General features: G+C 51.0%; 1 protein-coding gene across 1 annotated transcript in view; it reads right to left on the bottom strand.

Annotated features, from left to right (window-relative positions):
* Positions 1-13,986, bottom strand: part of LOC139229109 (occludin) — a 49,660-nt gene that overhangs the window by 1,147 nt on the left and 34,527 nt on the right. The window contains exons 4-7 of the mRNA XM_070860768.1: positions 9,608-9,753; positions 7,817-8,011; positions 5,778-5,949; positions 777-818 (exon numbers count right to left, since the gene is read on the bottom strand). Of these exons, the coding sequence (XP_070716869.1) occupies positions 777-818; positions 5,778-5,949; positions 7,817-8,011; positions 9,608-9,753 (555 nt within the window). The remainder of the gene's footprint in view (positions 1-776; positions 819-5,777; positions 5,950-7,816; positions 8,012-9,607; positions 9,754-13,986) is intronic.

The following is a 13,986-nucleotide window of genomic DNA, read 5'->3' as shown; positions in this document are numbered from 1 at the left end:
CTGTCCCATCCAACACTCGCAGGGCAGGTACAGGGGGTTAGATACAGAGTAAAGCTCCCTCTACACTGTCCCATCAAACACTCCCAGGGCAGGTACAGGGGGTTAGATACAGAGTAAAGCTCCCTCTACACTGTCCCATCCAACACTCCCAGGGCAGGTGCAGGGGGTTAGATACAGAGTAAAGCTCCCTCTACACTGTCCCATCAAACACTTCCAGGGCAGATACAGCACGGGTTAGATACAGAGTAAAGCTCCCTCTACACTGTCCCATCAAACACTTCCAGGGCAGGTACAGGGGGTTAGATACAGAGTAAAGCTCCCTCTACACTGTCCCATCAAACACTTCCAGGGCAGATACAGCACGGGTTAGATACAGAGTAAAGCTCCCTCTACACTGTCCCATCAAACACTTCCAGGGCAGGTACAGGGGGTTAGATACAGAGTAAAGCTCCCTCTACACTGTCCCATCAAACACTCCCAGGGCAGGTACAGGGGGTTAGATACAGAGGAAAGCTTCCTCTACACTGTGGAGAATGAATTGTTGAGTATATTCAAGGCTGAGTTCAATAGATTTTTGGCCTCCAGGGGAATCGAGGGATATGGGGATCGGGCGGGAAAGTGGAGTTGAGGTCGAAGATCAGCCTTGGTCTCATTGAATGGTGGAGCAGGCTCGAGGGGCCGAATGGCCAACTCCTCCTCCTGATTCTTACATTCTTGTCGCAGATTTGATCAATCAACAGATAGTGAGTGAGTTGATCTATGAACGACACACTCACCTTTTTGAGCTCCTTTAGCCTGTTGTATTCCTCAGCAACTCCCTGAAAAACAGCAAAACAAGCAATAAATCCGATGTGTGGAGGGGTTATAATGAAAGCGTGCTTGGCAGTGATCCAGAAAACACGAGTTCAAATCTGTCCCTGGCAGTTTGAGAATTTGAAACATAGAAAATAGGTGCAGGAGTAGGCCATTCGGCCCTTAGAGTCTGCACCACCATTCAATAAGATCATGGCTGATCATTCCCTCAGTATCTCTTTCCTGCTTTCTCTCCATACCCCTTGATCCCTTTAGCCGTAAGGGCCATATCTAACTCCCTCTTGAATATATCCAATGAACTGGCATCAACAACTCTCTGCAGCAGAGAATTCCACAGGTTAACAACTCTCTGAGTGAAGAAGTTTCTCCTCATCTCAGTCCTAAATGGCTTACCCCTTATCCTAAGACTACGTCCCCTGGTTTTGGACTTCTCCAAAATCGGGAACATTCTTCCTGCATCTAACCTGTCCAGTCCCGTCAGAATCTTATAGGTTTCTATTAGATCCCCTCTCATCCTTCTAAACTCGTGAATAAAGGCCCAGTTGATCCAGTCTCTCCTCATATGACAGTCCAGCCATCCCTGGAATCAGTCTGGTGAACCTTCGCTGCACTCCCTCAATAGCAAGAACGTCCTTCCTCAGATTAGGAGACCAAAACTGAACACAATATTCCAGGTGAGGCCTCACTAAGGCCCTGTACAACTGCAGTAAGACCTCCCCTGCTCCTCTACTCAAATCCCCTAGCTATGAAGGCCAACATACCATTTGCCTTCTTCACCGCCTGCTGTACCTGTATGCCCACTTTCAGTGACTGATGAACCATGACACCCAGGTCTCGTTGCACCTCCCCTTTTCCTAATCTGCCGCCATCAGATAATATTCTGCATTCGTATTTTTGCCCCCAAAATGGATAACTTCAGATTTATTCACATTATACTGCATCTGCCATGCATTTGTCCACTCACCTAACCTGTCCAAGTCACCCTGCAGCCTCTTAGCATCCTCCTTACAGCTCACACCGCCACCCAGTTTAGTGTCATCTGCAAACTTGAAGGTATTACACTCAATTCCTTCATCTAAATCGTTAATGTATATTGTAAAGAGCTGGGGTCCCTGCCTGCCATTCTGAAAAGAACCCGTTTATCCCGACTCTCTGCTTCCTGTCTGCCAACCAGTTCTCTATCCACATCAGTACATTACCCCCAATATCATGCACTTTGATTTTGCACACCAATCTCTTGTGCGGGACCTTGTCAAAAGCCTTTTGAAAGTCCAAATACACCACCTCCACTGGTTCTCCCTTGTCCACTCTGCTAGTTACATCCTCAAAAAATTCCAGAAGATTCGTCAAGCATGATTTCCCTTTCATAAATCCATGCTGACTTGGTCTGATCCGGTCACTGCTTTCCAAATGCGCTGCTATTTCATCCTTAATGATTGATTCCAACATTTTCCCCACTACTGATGTCAGGCTAACCGGTCTATAATTACCCGTTTTCTCTCTCCCTCCTTTTTAAAAAAGTGGTGTTACATTAGCTACCCTCCAGTCCATAGGAACTGATCCAGAGTCGATAGACTGTTGGAAAATGATCACCAATGCATCCACTATTTCTAGGGCCACTTCCTTAAGTACTCTGGGATGCAGACTATCAGGCCTCGGGAAATTATCGGCCTTCAATCCCATCAATTTCCCTAACACAATTTCCCGCCTAATAAGGATATCCTTCAGTTCCTTCTTCTCACTAGACCCTCGGTCCCCTAGTATTTCCAGAAAGTTCTTTGTGTCTTCCTTCGTGAAGACAGAACCAAAGAATTTGTTCAATTGGTCTGCCATTTCTTTGTTCCCCATTATAAATTCACCTGAATCCAACTGCAAGGGACCTACGTTTGTCTTCACTAATTTTTTTCTCTTCACATATTTATAGAAGCTTTTGCAGTCAGTTTTTATGTTCCCTGCAAGCTTCCTCTCGTACTCTATTTTCCCCCTCTTAATTAAACCCTTTGTCCTCCTCTGTTGAATTCTAAATTTCTCCCAGTCCTCAGGTGTGTTGCTTTTTCTAGCCAATTTATATGCCTCTTCCTTGGATTTAACACTATCCTTAATTTCCCTTGTTAGCCATGGTTGAGCCACCTTCCCAGTTTTATTTTTGCTTCAGACAGGGATGTACAATTGCTGAAGTTCATCCATGTGATCTTTAAATGTTTGCCATTGCTTATCCACCGTCAATCCTTTAAGTATCCTTTGCCAGTCTATTCTAGCTAATTCATACCTCATACCGTCGAAGTTACCTTTCCTTAAGTTCAGGACCCTAGTTTCCAAATTAACTGTGTCACTCTCCATTTTAATAAAGAATTCTACCATATTATGGTCACTCTTTCCCAAGGGGCCTCGCACAACAAGATTGCTAATTAGTCCCTTCTCATTACACATCACCCAGTCTAGGATGGCCAGCTCTCTAGTTGGTTCCTCGACATATTGGTCCAGAAAACCATCCCTAATACACTCCAGGAAATCCTCCTCCACCGCATTGCTACCAGTTAGGTTAGCCCAATCAATACGTAGATTAAAGTCGCCCATGATAACTGCTGTACCTTTATTGCACACATCCCTTATTTCTTGTTTGATGCTGTCCCCAACCTCACTACTACTGTTTGGTGGTCTGTACACAACTCCCACTAGCGTTTTCTGCCCTTTGGTATTCCGTAGCTCCACCCATACCGATTCCACATCATCCAAGCTAATGTCCTTCCTTACTATTGCATTAATCTCCTCTTTAACCAGCAACACCACCCCGCCTCCTTTTCCTTTCTGTCTATCCTTCCTAAATGTAGAATACCTCTGGATGTTGAGTTCCCAGCCTTGGTCACCCTGGAGCCATGTCTCCGTGATGCCAATTACATCATATCTGTTAACTGCTATCTGCGCAGTTAATTTGTCCACCTTATTCCGAATACTCCTCGCATTGAGGCACAGAGCCTTCAGGCTTGTCTTTTTAACACACTTTGCCCCTTTAGAATTTTTCTGTAATGTGGCCCTTTTTTTTTTGCCTTGGGTTTCTCTGCCCTCCACTTTTATTATTCTCCTTTCTATCTTTTGCTTCTGCCCTGCCTCCATTTCATTTCCCTCTGTCTCCCTGCATAGGTTCCCATCGCCCTGCCATATTAGTTTAACTCCTCCCCAACAGCACTAGCAAACACTCCCCCTAGGACATTGGTTCCGGTCCTGCCCAGGTGCAGACCGTCCGGTTTGTACTGGTCCCACCTCCCTCAGAACTGGTTCCAATGTCCCAGGAATTTGAATCCCTCCCTCTTGCACCACTCCTCAAGCCACGTATTCATCTGAGCTATCCTGCGATTTCTACTCTGACTAGCACGTGGCACTGGTAGCAATCCTGAGATTACTTCCTTTGAGGTCCTACTTTTTAACTTAGCTCCTAGCTCCTTAAATTCGTCTCGTAGGACCTCATCCCTTTTTTTACCTATATCGTTGGTACCAATGTGCACCACGACAACTGGCTGTTCACCCTCCCTTTTCAGAATGTCCTGCACCCGCTCCGAGACATCCTTGACCCTTGCACCAGGGAGGCAACATACCATCCTGGAGTCTCGGTTGCGGCTGCAGAAACGCCTATCTATTCCCCTTACAATCGAATCCCCTATCTCTATCACTGTCCCACTATTTTTCCTGCCCTCCTGTGCAGCAGAGCCATCCACGGTGCCATGAACTTGGCTGCTGCTGCCCTCCCCTGATGAGTCATCCCCCTTAACAGTACTCAAAGCAGTGTATCTGTTTTGCAGGGGGATGACCACAGGGGACCCCTGCACTACCTTCCTTGCACTGCTCTTCCTGCTGGTCTTCCATTTACTATCTGGCTGTGTACCCTTTACCTGCGGTAAGACCAACTCGCTAAATGTGCTGTTCACGTCATTCTCAGCAGTCAACAGTCAACAGTAAAAAGTGAGCATGAAGCTGTCAGGTTGTCACTAATACCCTTTCGGGAAGGAAAGCTGATGTCCTTACCCAGCCTGGGCCTACAGGTGATTCCAGTCCCCAGTGTGATGGATTCCTCACTGCCCCCTGAAGTGACGCAGCGAGACACTCCGTTATATCAAATGGCGGCACCTTCAATATTTCAAGTGCAGCGGTTCAAGGCGGCCCACCATCGCCTTCTCCGGGCAACTAGGGATGGGCAATACATGCCTGCCTTGCCAGCGATGTCCTCATCCCGAGAATGAAAGAAACCCCTTTGTTTTAGTCTCTTCCGTTGCCCTTCCTGCTGACTCTACACAATCCCATTCAACCAGTCTCCCCGGAGCAGCACCAACCCTGATAGTGGACGAGAACAAAAGAACTTGCATTTCTATAGCATCTTTCACTCACCTCAGAATGTCCCAAAGTCCCTTACAGCCAATTGAGTTTGTCTAAAGTGTAGTCATTGTTGTAATGTAGGAACCATTATATGGGAAGAAGATGGGATTGAGGGATATGGTGCCTGGGTGGGATTGTGGGCTTTGGAGAGAAAGTGGGAAGGTGGGATCGGGGGATATAGAGAGAAGGTGGGTAGGTGGGGTTAGGGGATATGGGGAGAAGGTCCCCATTAATCCGCATATATCTCAGGTGCTGATACGAACAGATCTCCGTGTCCTGATTTAGTATTTAGCCCCAACGAGGGAACAGCACCAAGATCGGCCTCGAACCAAACTCCCCCCCACACCCCCCCCCACCCCCCCCCACCCCACAACACTCAAACCGGGCAGAGAACGAACCACCAGCGCCAAGTGCTCGGAGTTCCTGGGGGCTTGGGGTTGAATAGCTGGGGCTCACGGGTAGACAGTCCAGAGCTACAGCACTTCAGCTGGGGCCATGCCTGCCCCCATCAGTCACCTCCGCACCGGATAGGTGGAGGGGGAGGGGAGGGGTCTCCGCACCGGATAGGTGGAGGGGGAGGGGAGGGGTCTCCACACCTGATAGGTGTCACTGTCCTCAGTCAAGATGTCGAGCCGTTTACTCAGGAAGGTAATCTGGTTGTTGATTTCGTCCATTTCAGCGCAAATCTGCTTATATTCCCGATGATCAGCATCAAATTCCCGCTTGTATTCCTGCCTTATGGGGTCAGAGGTTATGGGAGGATACAAGCTGATAAGACAAGAAAATACGGGGTTAGAACACAACCTGTTCGTATGATTCCGCCTCCCACTATCCACCGCCATCGTTAACATGCACTCGACAAAGTCTACACAAGGAGGGGGCAAGGCTTAGCATTAAGAAAGACTTGCATTTAAATAGCATCTTTCATGCACTGTCGGAGGGGCGGTGCTGAGGGAGTGCCGCACTGTCGGAGGGGGCAGTACTGAGGGAGCGCCGCACTGTCGGAGGGGCGGTACTGAGGGAGCACCGCACTGTCGGAGGAGCGGTACTGAGGGAGCACCGCACTGTCGGAGGGGCGGTACTGAGGGAGTGCCGCAAGCGCCGCACTGTCGGAGGGGCAGTGCTGAGGGAGCGCCGCACTGTCGGAGGGGCAGTACTGAGGGAGCGCGCACTGTCGGAGGTGCCGTCTTTCGGATGAGACGTTAAATCGAGGCCCCGTCTGCCCTCAGGTGGATGTAAAAGATCCCGCGACACAATTCGAAATTGGAGGCAGGAGATCAAAGCTCCGGGAATATATCCAACCAACGTTGGCAGCTCCACCCTGGATGGGTCAATGATGCTCCTTACATGGAAAGGATGAGACGGGTAAAAGCCTCCTGCACTCAAGGGATGATGCTTGCTATCGAAAGAACTTTAATTTATATCGCACCTTTCACAACCTCATGACGTCACTTTACAGCCAATGAAGTACTAATTAAATTGGAGTGTAGTCACTGTTGTAATGTGGGAAACGCAACAGCTAATTTACGCACAGCAAGCTCCCACAAACAGCAATGTGATAATTACCGGATAATACTTTTTAGTGATGATGGTTAAGGGATCAATATTGGCCAGGACACCGGGGAGAACTCCCCTGCACTTCTTCAAAATAATGGCTATGAGATCTTTTACATCCACCTGAGGGGGCAGACGGAGCCTCAGTTTAACGCCTCATCCGGCCCCTCCGACAGTGCAGCGCTCCCTCACTACTGCCCCCTCCAACAATGCGACACTCACTCAGCACCGCCCCTCCCACAGTGCAGCGCTCCCTCAGTACTGCCCCTCCAACAGTGCAGCGCTCCCTCAGTACTGCCCCTCCCACAGTGCAGCGCTCCCTCAGTACTGCCCCTCCCACAGTGCGGCGCTCCCTCAGTACTGCCCCTCCAACAATGCAGCACTCCCTCAGTACTGCCCGTCCGACAGTGCAACACTCCCTCAGTACTGCCCCTCCGACAGTGCGGCGCTCCCTCAGTACTGCCCCTCCGACAGTGCGGCGCTCCCTCAGTACTGCCCCTCCGACAGTGCAGCACTCCCTCAGTACTGCCCCTCCGACAGTGCAGCACTCCCTCAGTACTGCCCCTCCGACAGTGCAGCGCTCCCTTAGTACTGCCCCTCCGACAGTGCGGTGCTCCCTCAGTACTGCCCCTCCGACAGTGCAGCACTCCCTCAGTACTGCCCTTCCGACAGTGCGGCGCTCCCTCACTACTGCCCCTCCGACAGTGCAGCGCTCCCTCAGTACTGCCCCTCCGACAGTGCGGCGCTCCCTCAGTACTGCCCCTCCGACAGTGCGGCGCTCCCTCAGTACTGCCCCTCCGACAGTGCAGCACTCCCTCAGTACTGCACTTGGAGTGTCAGTCTGGATTATGGGCTCAAGTCTCTGGCGGGTGGCTGGAACCATCACCTGACTCGGAAGCGAGAGTTCTGCCCACTGAGCCCGCGGCTGTGTGAGAGTTGAGGCCTGTTACCTGGTGAAGAGTTAACTCTATGGATAGGGACGAGGACAACTATATGGTTAAGAGCCTGCTTTACGGATACGAGATGAGGCCTAAAGAATCACAGCGCATCACTGGGCCCCAGAGACCGGTGTGCAGCTCACCTGTCCCATTCGTCATCATCCATGTCATCACAGGATTCCGCTCCCGTGGTGTAGTCGGTCTCGTACTGAGATTCCTCCACCTCGGACCTACCTCGTCTCCTCCTCCGCTTCCTCCGACTGGCTGGAGGCTTCTTCGTTGCCTCCTCAGACGGGGTAGAATTGTAGTTCCGCAAGGGGGAGTATGTGGGCTGGTACCTGGGAACAAAGAACAGTCACGTGATCTTCATAAACACAGGACATGTTTCCCAGGATAACCCCTTGCCTGGGCCTGAACCACAATCATCCGTAAAGACTTGACGGACAGAAGCTCATCACCAAGACCCTTCCTTGCTACGTTTCCCTCCCCTGATCTGAATGTGTTGCCTCCTTGTTGGGGGACAGGACCAGCAGGTGAGCTTTCGATAGGATATGGTCACATGGGTATTATACAATAGGTATACATACTTTATCTCAAACACAAGTCTGAGGACCAGGGAACACTGCAAACATCTGGCTAATCCTCTTTGCTAAATCAAGTCAATGGGATAAGTTTTTTGATGCTGTTGATGTAGTCTACATGGATTTCCAAAATTCGACAAAGTGCCATATAATCGGTTTGCAGCAAAGTTGAAGCCCATGGAATAAAAGGGACAATGGCAGCATGGATAGGGAATTGGCTCAGTGACAGGAAACACAGAGTAGTGGTGAACGGCTGTTTCTCGGACTGGAGGAAGGTATACAGTGGTGTTCCCCGGGGGTCAGTACTGGGACCACAGCTTTTCTTGATATATATTAATGACTTGGACTTTGGTGTACAGGGCACAATTTCAAAATTTGCAGATGACACAAAACTTGGAATATAGTGGACAGTGAGGAGGGTAATGAGAGACTTCAGGAGGACACAGACCAGCTGGTGGGATGGGCGGGCACGGGGCAGATGGAATTTAACGCAGAAGAGTGTGAAGTGATACATTTTGGTAGGAAGAATGAGTAGAGGCAATATAGACTCAAGGGTACAATCCTAAAGGGGGTGCAGGAACAGAGACCTGGGGGTATATGGGCACACAGCGCTGAAGGTGGCAGGGCAGGTTGAGAACACGGTTAAAAAAGCTTACGGGCTTCAGAAATAGAGGCATAGAGTGCAGAAGCAAGGAAGTTATGATGAACCTGTATAAAGCACTGGTTCGGCCTCAACTGGAGTATTGTGTCCAATTCTGGGCCCCGCACTTTAGGAAGGATGTGAAGGCCTTAGAAAGGTGCAGGGGAGATTTACGAGAATGGTTCCAGGGATGAGGGACTTCAGTGACGGGAATAGACTGGAGAAGCTGGGGTTGTTCTCCTTGGAGCAGAGAAGGTCGAGAGGAGATTTGATCGAGGTGTTCACAATCATGCGGAACTTTGATAGAAACAGATTCTCCTTATTTACTCTGTCAGAGAGTAAAATTTCCTGCCGGGTGGAGTTAGCTTTACATTCCCGTCCATACAACAATTCTCCAAGGTCTTCCCCTCACAGTGCTGCCCGCTCGACTCAGACAGTTATTGGCAAACGACCCCGAGGGGGAGATGGGGAGAATGTTTTTACGCAGCGAGTTGTTGTGATCGGGAACGCGCTGCCTGAAAGAGCGGTGGGAGCAGATTCAATAGTGACTTTCAAACCGGGAAATGGATAAATACTGGGACAGGAAACATTTGCCGGGCTGTGGGGAAAGAGCGGGGGGGAGTGGGACAGAGCTGACACAGGCTCGATGGGCCCAATGGCCTCCTGTGCTGAGAGATTATTAACTGAGTCGTTCGCTCTTTCATGCCACTTACTGATTGTCAGCGCGATTCCCCAAGTTGTACGCGGCTGGGAGCAAGTTAAACTCGTTGGAGCACATTGAAGTGACGCCATTGGCTGGTTTATCTGAGAACGGAATTGTTTCCGTTTCATCGTTAACTCCTCCCGGAACAGTCTTCACCTGAAAGAGCAGAGAGGAGCAGAGAGTGAGTGGGGTGTGTGATCACTTACCTCCAACTGTTACAGAATGGCCCATCACAATCGCACGGCTGCGTTTACTTCGTGGTGAATTGTGAGGAGGATTGTGCACAACTTCAGATCAGCTAAGGATGGGGAGTGAGGGGAGAGTGGGATTAGACTGGTGAGATATTAAAGGGTGTGGGGAGCACTCCCTCAGTACTGCCCCTCCGGCAGTGCGGCACTCCCTCAGTACTGCCCCTCCGACAGTGCGGCATTCCCTCAGTACTGCCCCTCCGACAGTGCGGCGCTCCCTCAGTACCGCCTCTCCGCCACTCCCTCAGCACTGCCCCTTCGACAGTGCAGCACTCCCTCAGTACTGCCCCTCCGACAGTGTGGCACTCCCTCAGTACTGCCCCTCCGACAGTGCAGCACTCCCTCAGTACTGCCCCTCCGACAGTGCAGCTCTCCCTCAGTACTGCCCCTCCGACAGTGCAACACTCCCTCAGTACTGCCCCTCCGACAGTGCAACACTCCCTCAGTACTGCCCCTCCGACAGTGCAGCGCTCCCTCAGTACTGCTCCTCCGACAGTGCAGCACTCCCTCAGTACCGCCCCTCCGACAGTGCAGCACTCCCTCAGTACTGCCCTCCGACAGTGCAGCACTCCCTCAGTACCGCCCCTCCGACAGTGCAGCACTCCCTCAGTACTGCCCCTCCGACAGTGCGGCACTCCCTCAGTACCGCCCCTCCGACAGTGCGGCACTCCCTCAGTACTGCCCGTCCGACAGTGCGGCGCTCCCTCAGCACTGCCCCTTCGACAGTGCAGCACTCCCTCAATACCGTCCCTCCGACAGTGTGGCGCTCCCTCAGTACTGCCCCTCCGACAGTGCAGTGCTCTCTCAGTACCGCCCCTCCGACAGTGCAGCGCACCCTCAGTACTGCCCCTCCGACAGTGCAGCACTCCCTCAGTACTGCCCCTCCGACAGTGTGGCACTCCCTCAGTACTGCCCCTCCGACAGTGCGGCGCTCCCTCAGTACTGCCCCTTCGACAGTGCAGCACTCCCTCAGTACTGCCCCTCCGACAGTGCAGCACTCCCTCAGTACTGCCCCTCCGACAGTGCAGCTCTCCCTCAGTACTGTCCCTCCGACAGTGCAACACTCCCTCAGTACTGCCCCTCCGACAGTGCAGCGCTCCCTCAGTACTGCTCCTCCGACAGTGCAGCACTCCCTCAGTACCGCCCCTCCGACAGTGCAGCACTCCCTCAGTACTGCCCTCCGACAGTGCAGCACTCCCTCAGTACCGCCCCTCCGACAGTGCAGCACTCCCTCAGTACTGCCCCTCCGACAGTGCAGCACTCCCTCAGCACTGCCCCTCCGACAGTGCGGCATTCCCTCAGTACTGCCCGTCCGACAGTGCAGCAATCCCTCAGTACCGCCCCTCCGACAGTGCAGCACTCCCTCAGTACTGCCCTCCGACAGTGCGGCGCTCCCTCAGTACTGCCCCTCCGACAGTGCAGCACTCCCTCAGTACTGCCCCTCCGACAGTGCAGCACTCCCTCAGTACTGCCCCTCTGACAGTGCAGCACTCCCTCAGTACTGTACTGGGAGCGTCGGCCTGCATTATGGGCTTAAGTCTGTGGAGCGGGATGTCCACCCATGGCCTGCAGACTCAGAGGCCGCCCACTGAGCAAGCAAATATTTAGCTACAGAGTTACATGAAGCAACAACAACTTGCATTTATATAGCGTCTTCAACGTATAAAACGTCCCAAGCCATTTCACAGGAGCGATTATAAAACAATATTTAACACCGAGCCACATCAGTAGATATTAGGACAGGTGACCAAAAGCTGGGTCAAATTGGGAGGTTTTAAGCAGCACCTTAGAGGAGCAGAGAGGCGGAGAGGCTTAGGGAGGGAATTCCAGAGCTTGGGGCCCAGGCAGCTGAAGGCCCGGCCACCGATGGTGGAGCGATGGGAATTAGGGATGTGCAAGAGGCCGGAATTGGAGAAGTGCAGAGATCACGGAGGGTTGTAGCATTGGAGGGTGTTAGAGATAGGGAGGGGTGTAGGGGCTGGAGGAGGTTACAAAGATAGGGAGGGGTGTAGGGGCTGGAGGAGGTTACAGAGATAGGGAGGGGTGTAGGTCCCCTGCAGTCAGAATCAGGGGAAGTCATAACGGGGAACAAAGAAATGGCGGACCAATTGAACAAGTACTTTGGTTCGGTATTCACGAAGGAGGACACGAACAACCTTCCGGTTATAAAAGGGGTCGGATGGTCTAGTAAGGAGGAGGAACTGAGGGAAATCCTTATTAGCCGGGAAATTGTGTTGGGGAAATTGATGGGATTGAAGGCCGATAAATCCCCAGGGCCTGATGGACTGCATCCCAGAGTACTTAAGGAGGTGGCCTTGGAAATAGTGGATGCGTTGACAGTCATTTTCCAACATTCCATTGACTCTGGATCAGTTCCTATGGAGTGGAGGGTAGCCAATGTAACCCCACTTTTTAAAAAAGGAGGGAGAGAGAAAACAGGGAATTATAGACCGGTCAGCCTGACATCGGTAGTGGGTAAAATGATGGAATCAATTATTAAGGATGTCATAGCAGTGCATTTGGAAAGAGGTGACATGATAGGTCCAAGTCAGCATGGATTTGTGAAAGGGAAATCATGCTTGACAAATCTTCTGGAATTTTTTGAGGATGTTTCCAGTAGAGTGGATAAGGGAGAACCAGTTGATGTGGTATATTTGGACTTTCAGAAGGCGTTCGACAAGGTCCCACACAAGAGATTGATGTGCAAAGTTAGAGCACATGGGATTGGGGGTAGTGTACTGACATGGATTGAGAACTGGTTGTCAGACAGGAAGCAAAGAGTAGGAGTAAATGGGTACTTTTCAGAATGGCAGGCAGTGACTAGTGGGGTACCGCAAGGTTCTGTGCTGGGGCCCCAGCTGTTTACACTGTACATTAATGATTTAGATGAGGGGATTAAATGTAGTATCTCCAAATTTGCGGATGACACTAAGTTGGGTGGCAGTGTGAGCTGCGAGGAGGATGCTGTGAGGCTGCAGAGCGACTTGGATAGGTTAGGTGAGTGGGCAAATGCATGGCAGATGAAGTATAATGTGGATAAATGTGAGGTTATCCACTTTGGTGGTAAAAACAGAGAGACAGACTATTATCTGAATGGTGACAGATTAGGAAAAGGGGAGGTGCAAAGAGACCTGGGTGTCATGGTACATCAGTCATTGAAGGTTGGCATGCAGGTGCAGCAGGCGGTTAAGAAAGCAAATGGCATGTTGGCCTTCATAGCGAGGGGATTTGAGTACAGGGGCAGGGAGGTATTGCTACAGTTGTACAGGGCATTGGTGAGGCCACACCTGGAGTATTGTGTACAGTTTTGGTCTCCTAACCTGAGGAAGGACATTCTTGCTATTGAGGGAGTGCAGCGAAGGTTCACCAGACTGATTCCCGGGATGGCGGGACTGACCTATCAAGAAAGACTGGATCAACTGGGCTTGTATTCACTGGAGTTCAGAAGAATGAGAGGGGACCTCATAGAAACATATAAAATTCTGACGGGGTTAGACAGGTTAGATGCAGGAAGAATGTTCCCAATGTTGGGGAAGTCCAGAACCAGGGGTCACAGTCTAAGGATAAGGGGTAAGCCATTTAGGACCGAGATGCGGAGGAACTTCTTCACCCAGAGAGTGGTGAACCTGTGGAATTCTCTACCACAGAAAGTTGTTGAGGCCAATTCACTAAATATATTCAAAAAGGAGTTAGATGAGGTCCTTACTGCTAGGGGGATCAAGGGGTATGGCGAGAAAGCAGGAATGGGGTACTGAAGTTGAATGTTCAGCCATGAACTCATTGAATGGCGGTGCAGGCTAGAAGGGCCGAATGGCCTACTCCTGCACCTATTTTCTATGTTTCTATGTTTCTATGTAGGGGCTGGAGAGGGTTACAGAATAGGGACGGGCAAGGCCGTGGAGCGATTTGAAAACCAGGATGAGAATTTTTAAAAAATCGACGTATAACCAGACCTCGAGCTCCATGAGTCACATTCCTCCCCCCCGGCTCCTGACGGTTACTGGGTCTCGGTTTGAGCTTGGGCCACTAACTGGTACCTTAGCCAATCACGGCCCTTTATCTCGAGCTAAACTGGTCAGTGAGCGACAGCAGACTATTCGACCACATGATGCATCATCATCATCATAGGCAGTCCCTCAGA

The sequence above is a fragment of the Pristiophorus japonicus genome, chromosome 18 (assembly GCF_044704955.1).
Source record: "Pristiophorus japonicus isolate sPriJap1 chromosome 18, sPriJap1.hap1, whole genome shotgun sequence".
NCBI classification, from domain to species: Eukaryota; Metazoa; Chordata; class Chondrichthyes; family Pristiophoridae; genus Pristiophorus; species Pristiophorus japonicus.
The sequence above is the reverse complement of the archived record's forward strand: the minus strand, read 5'-3'. Positions and strand labels throughout refer to the sequence as shown.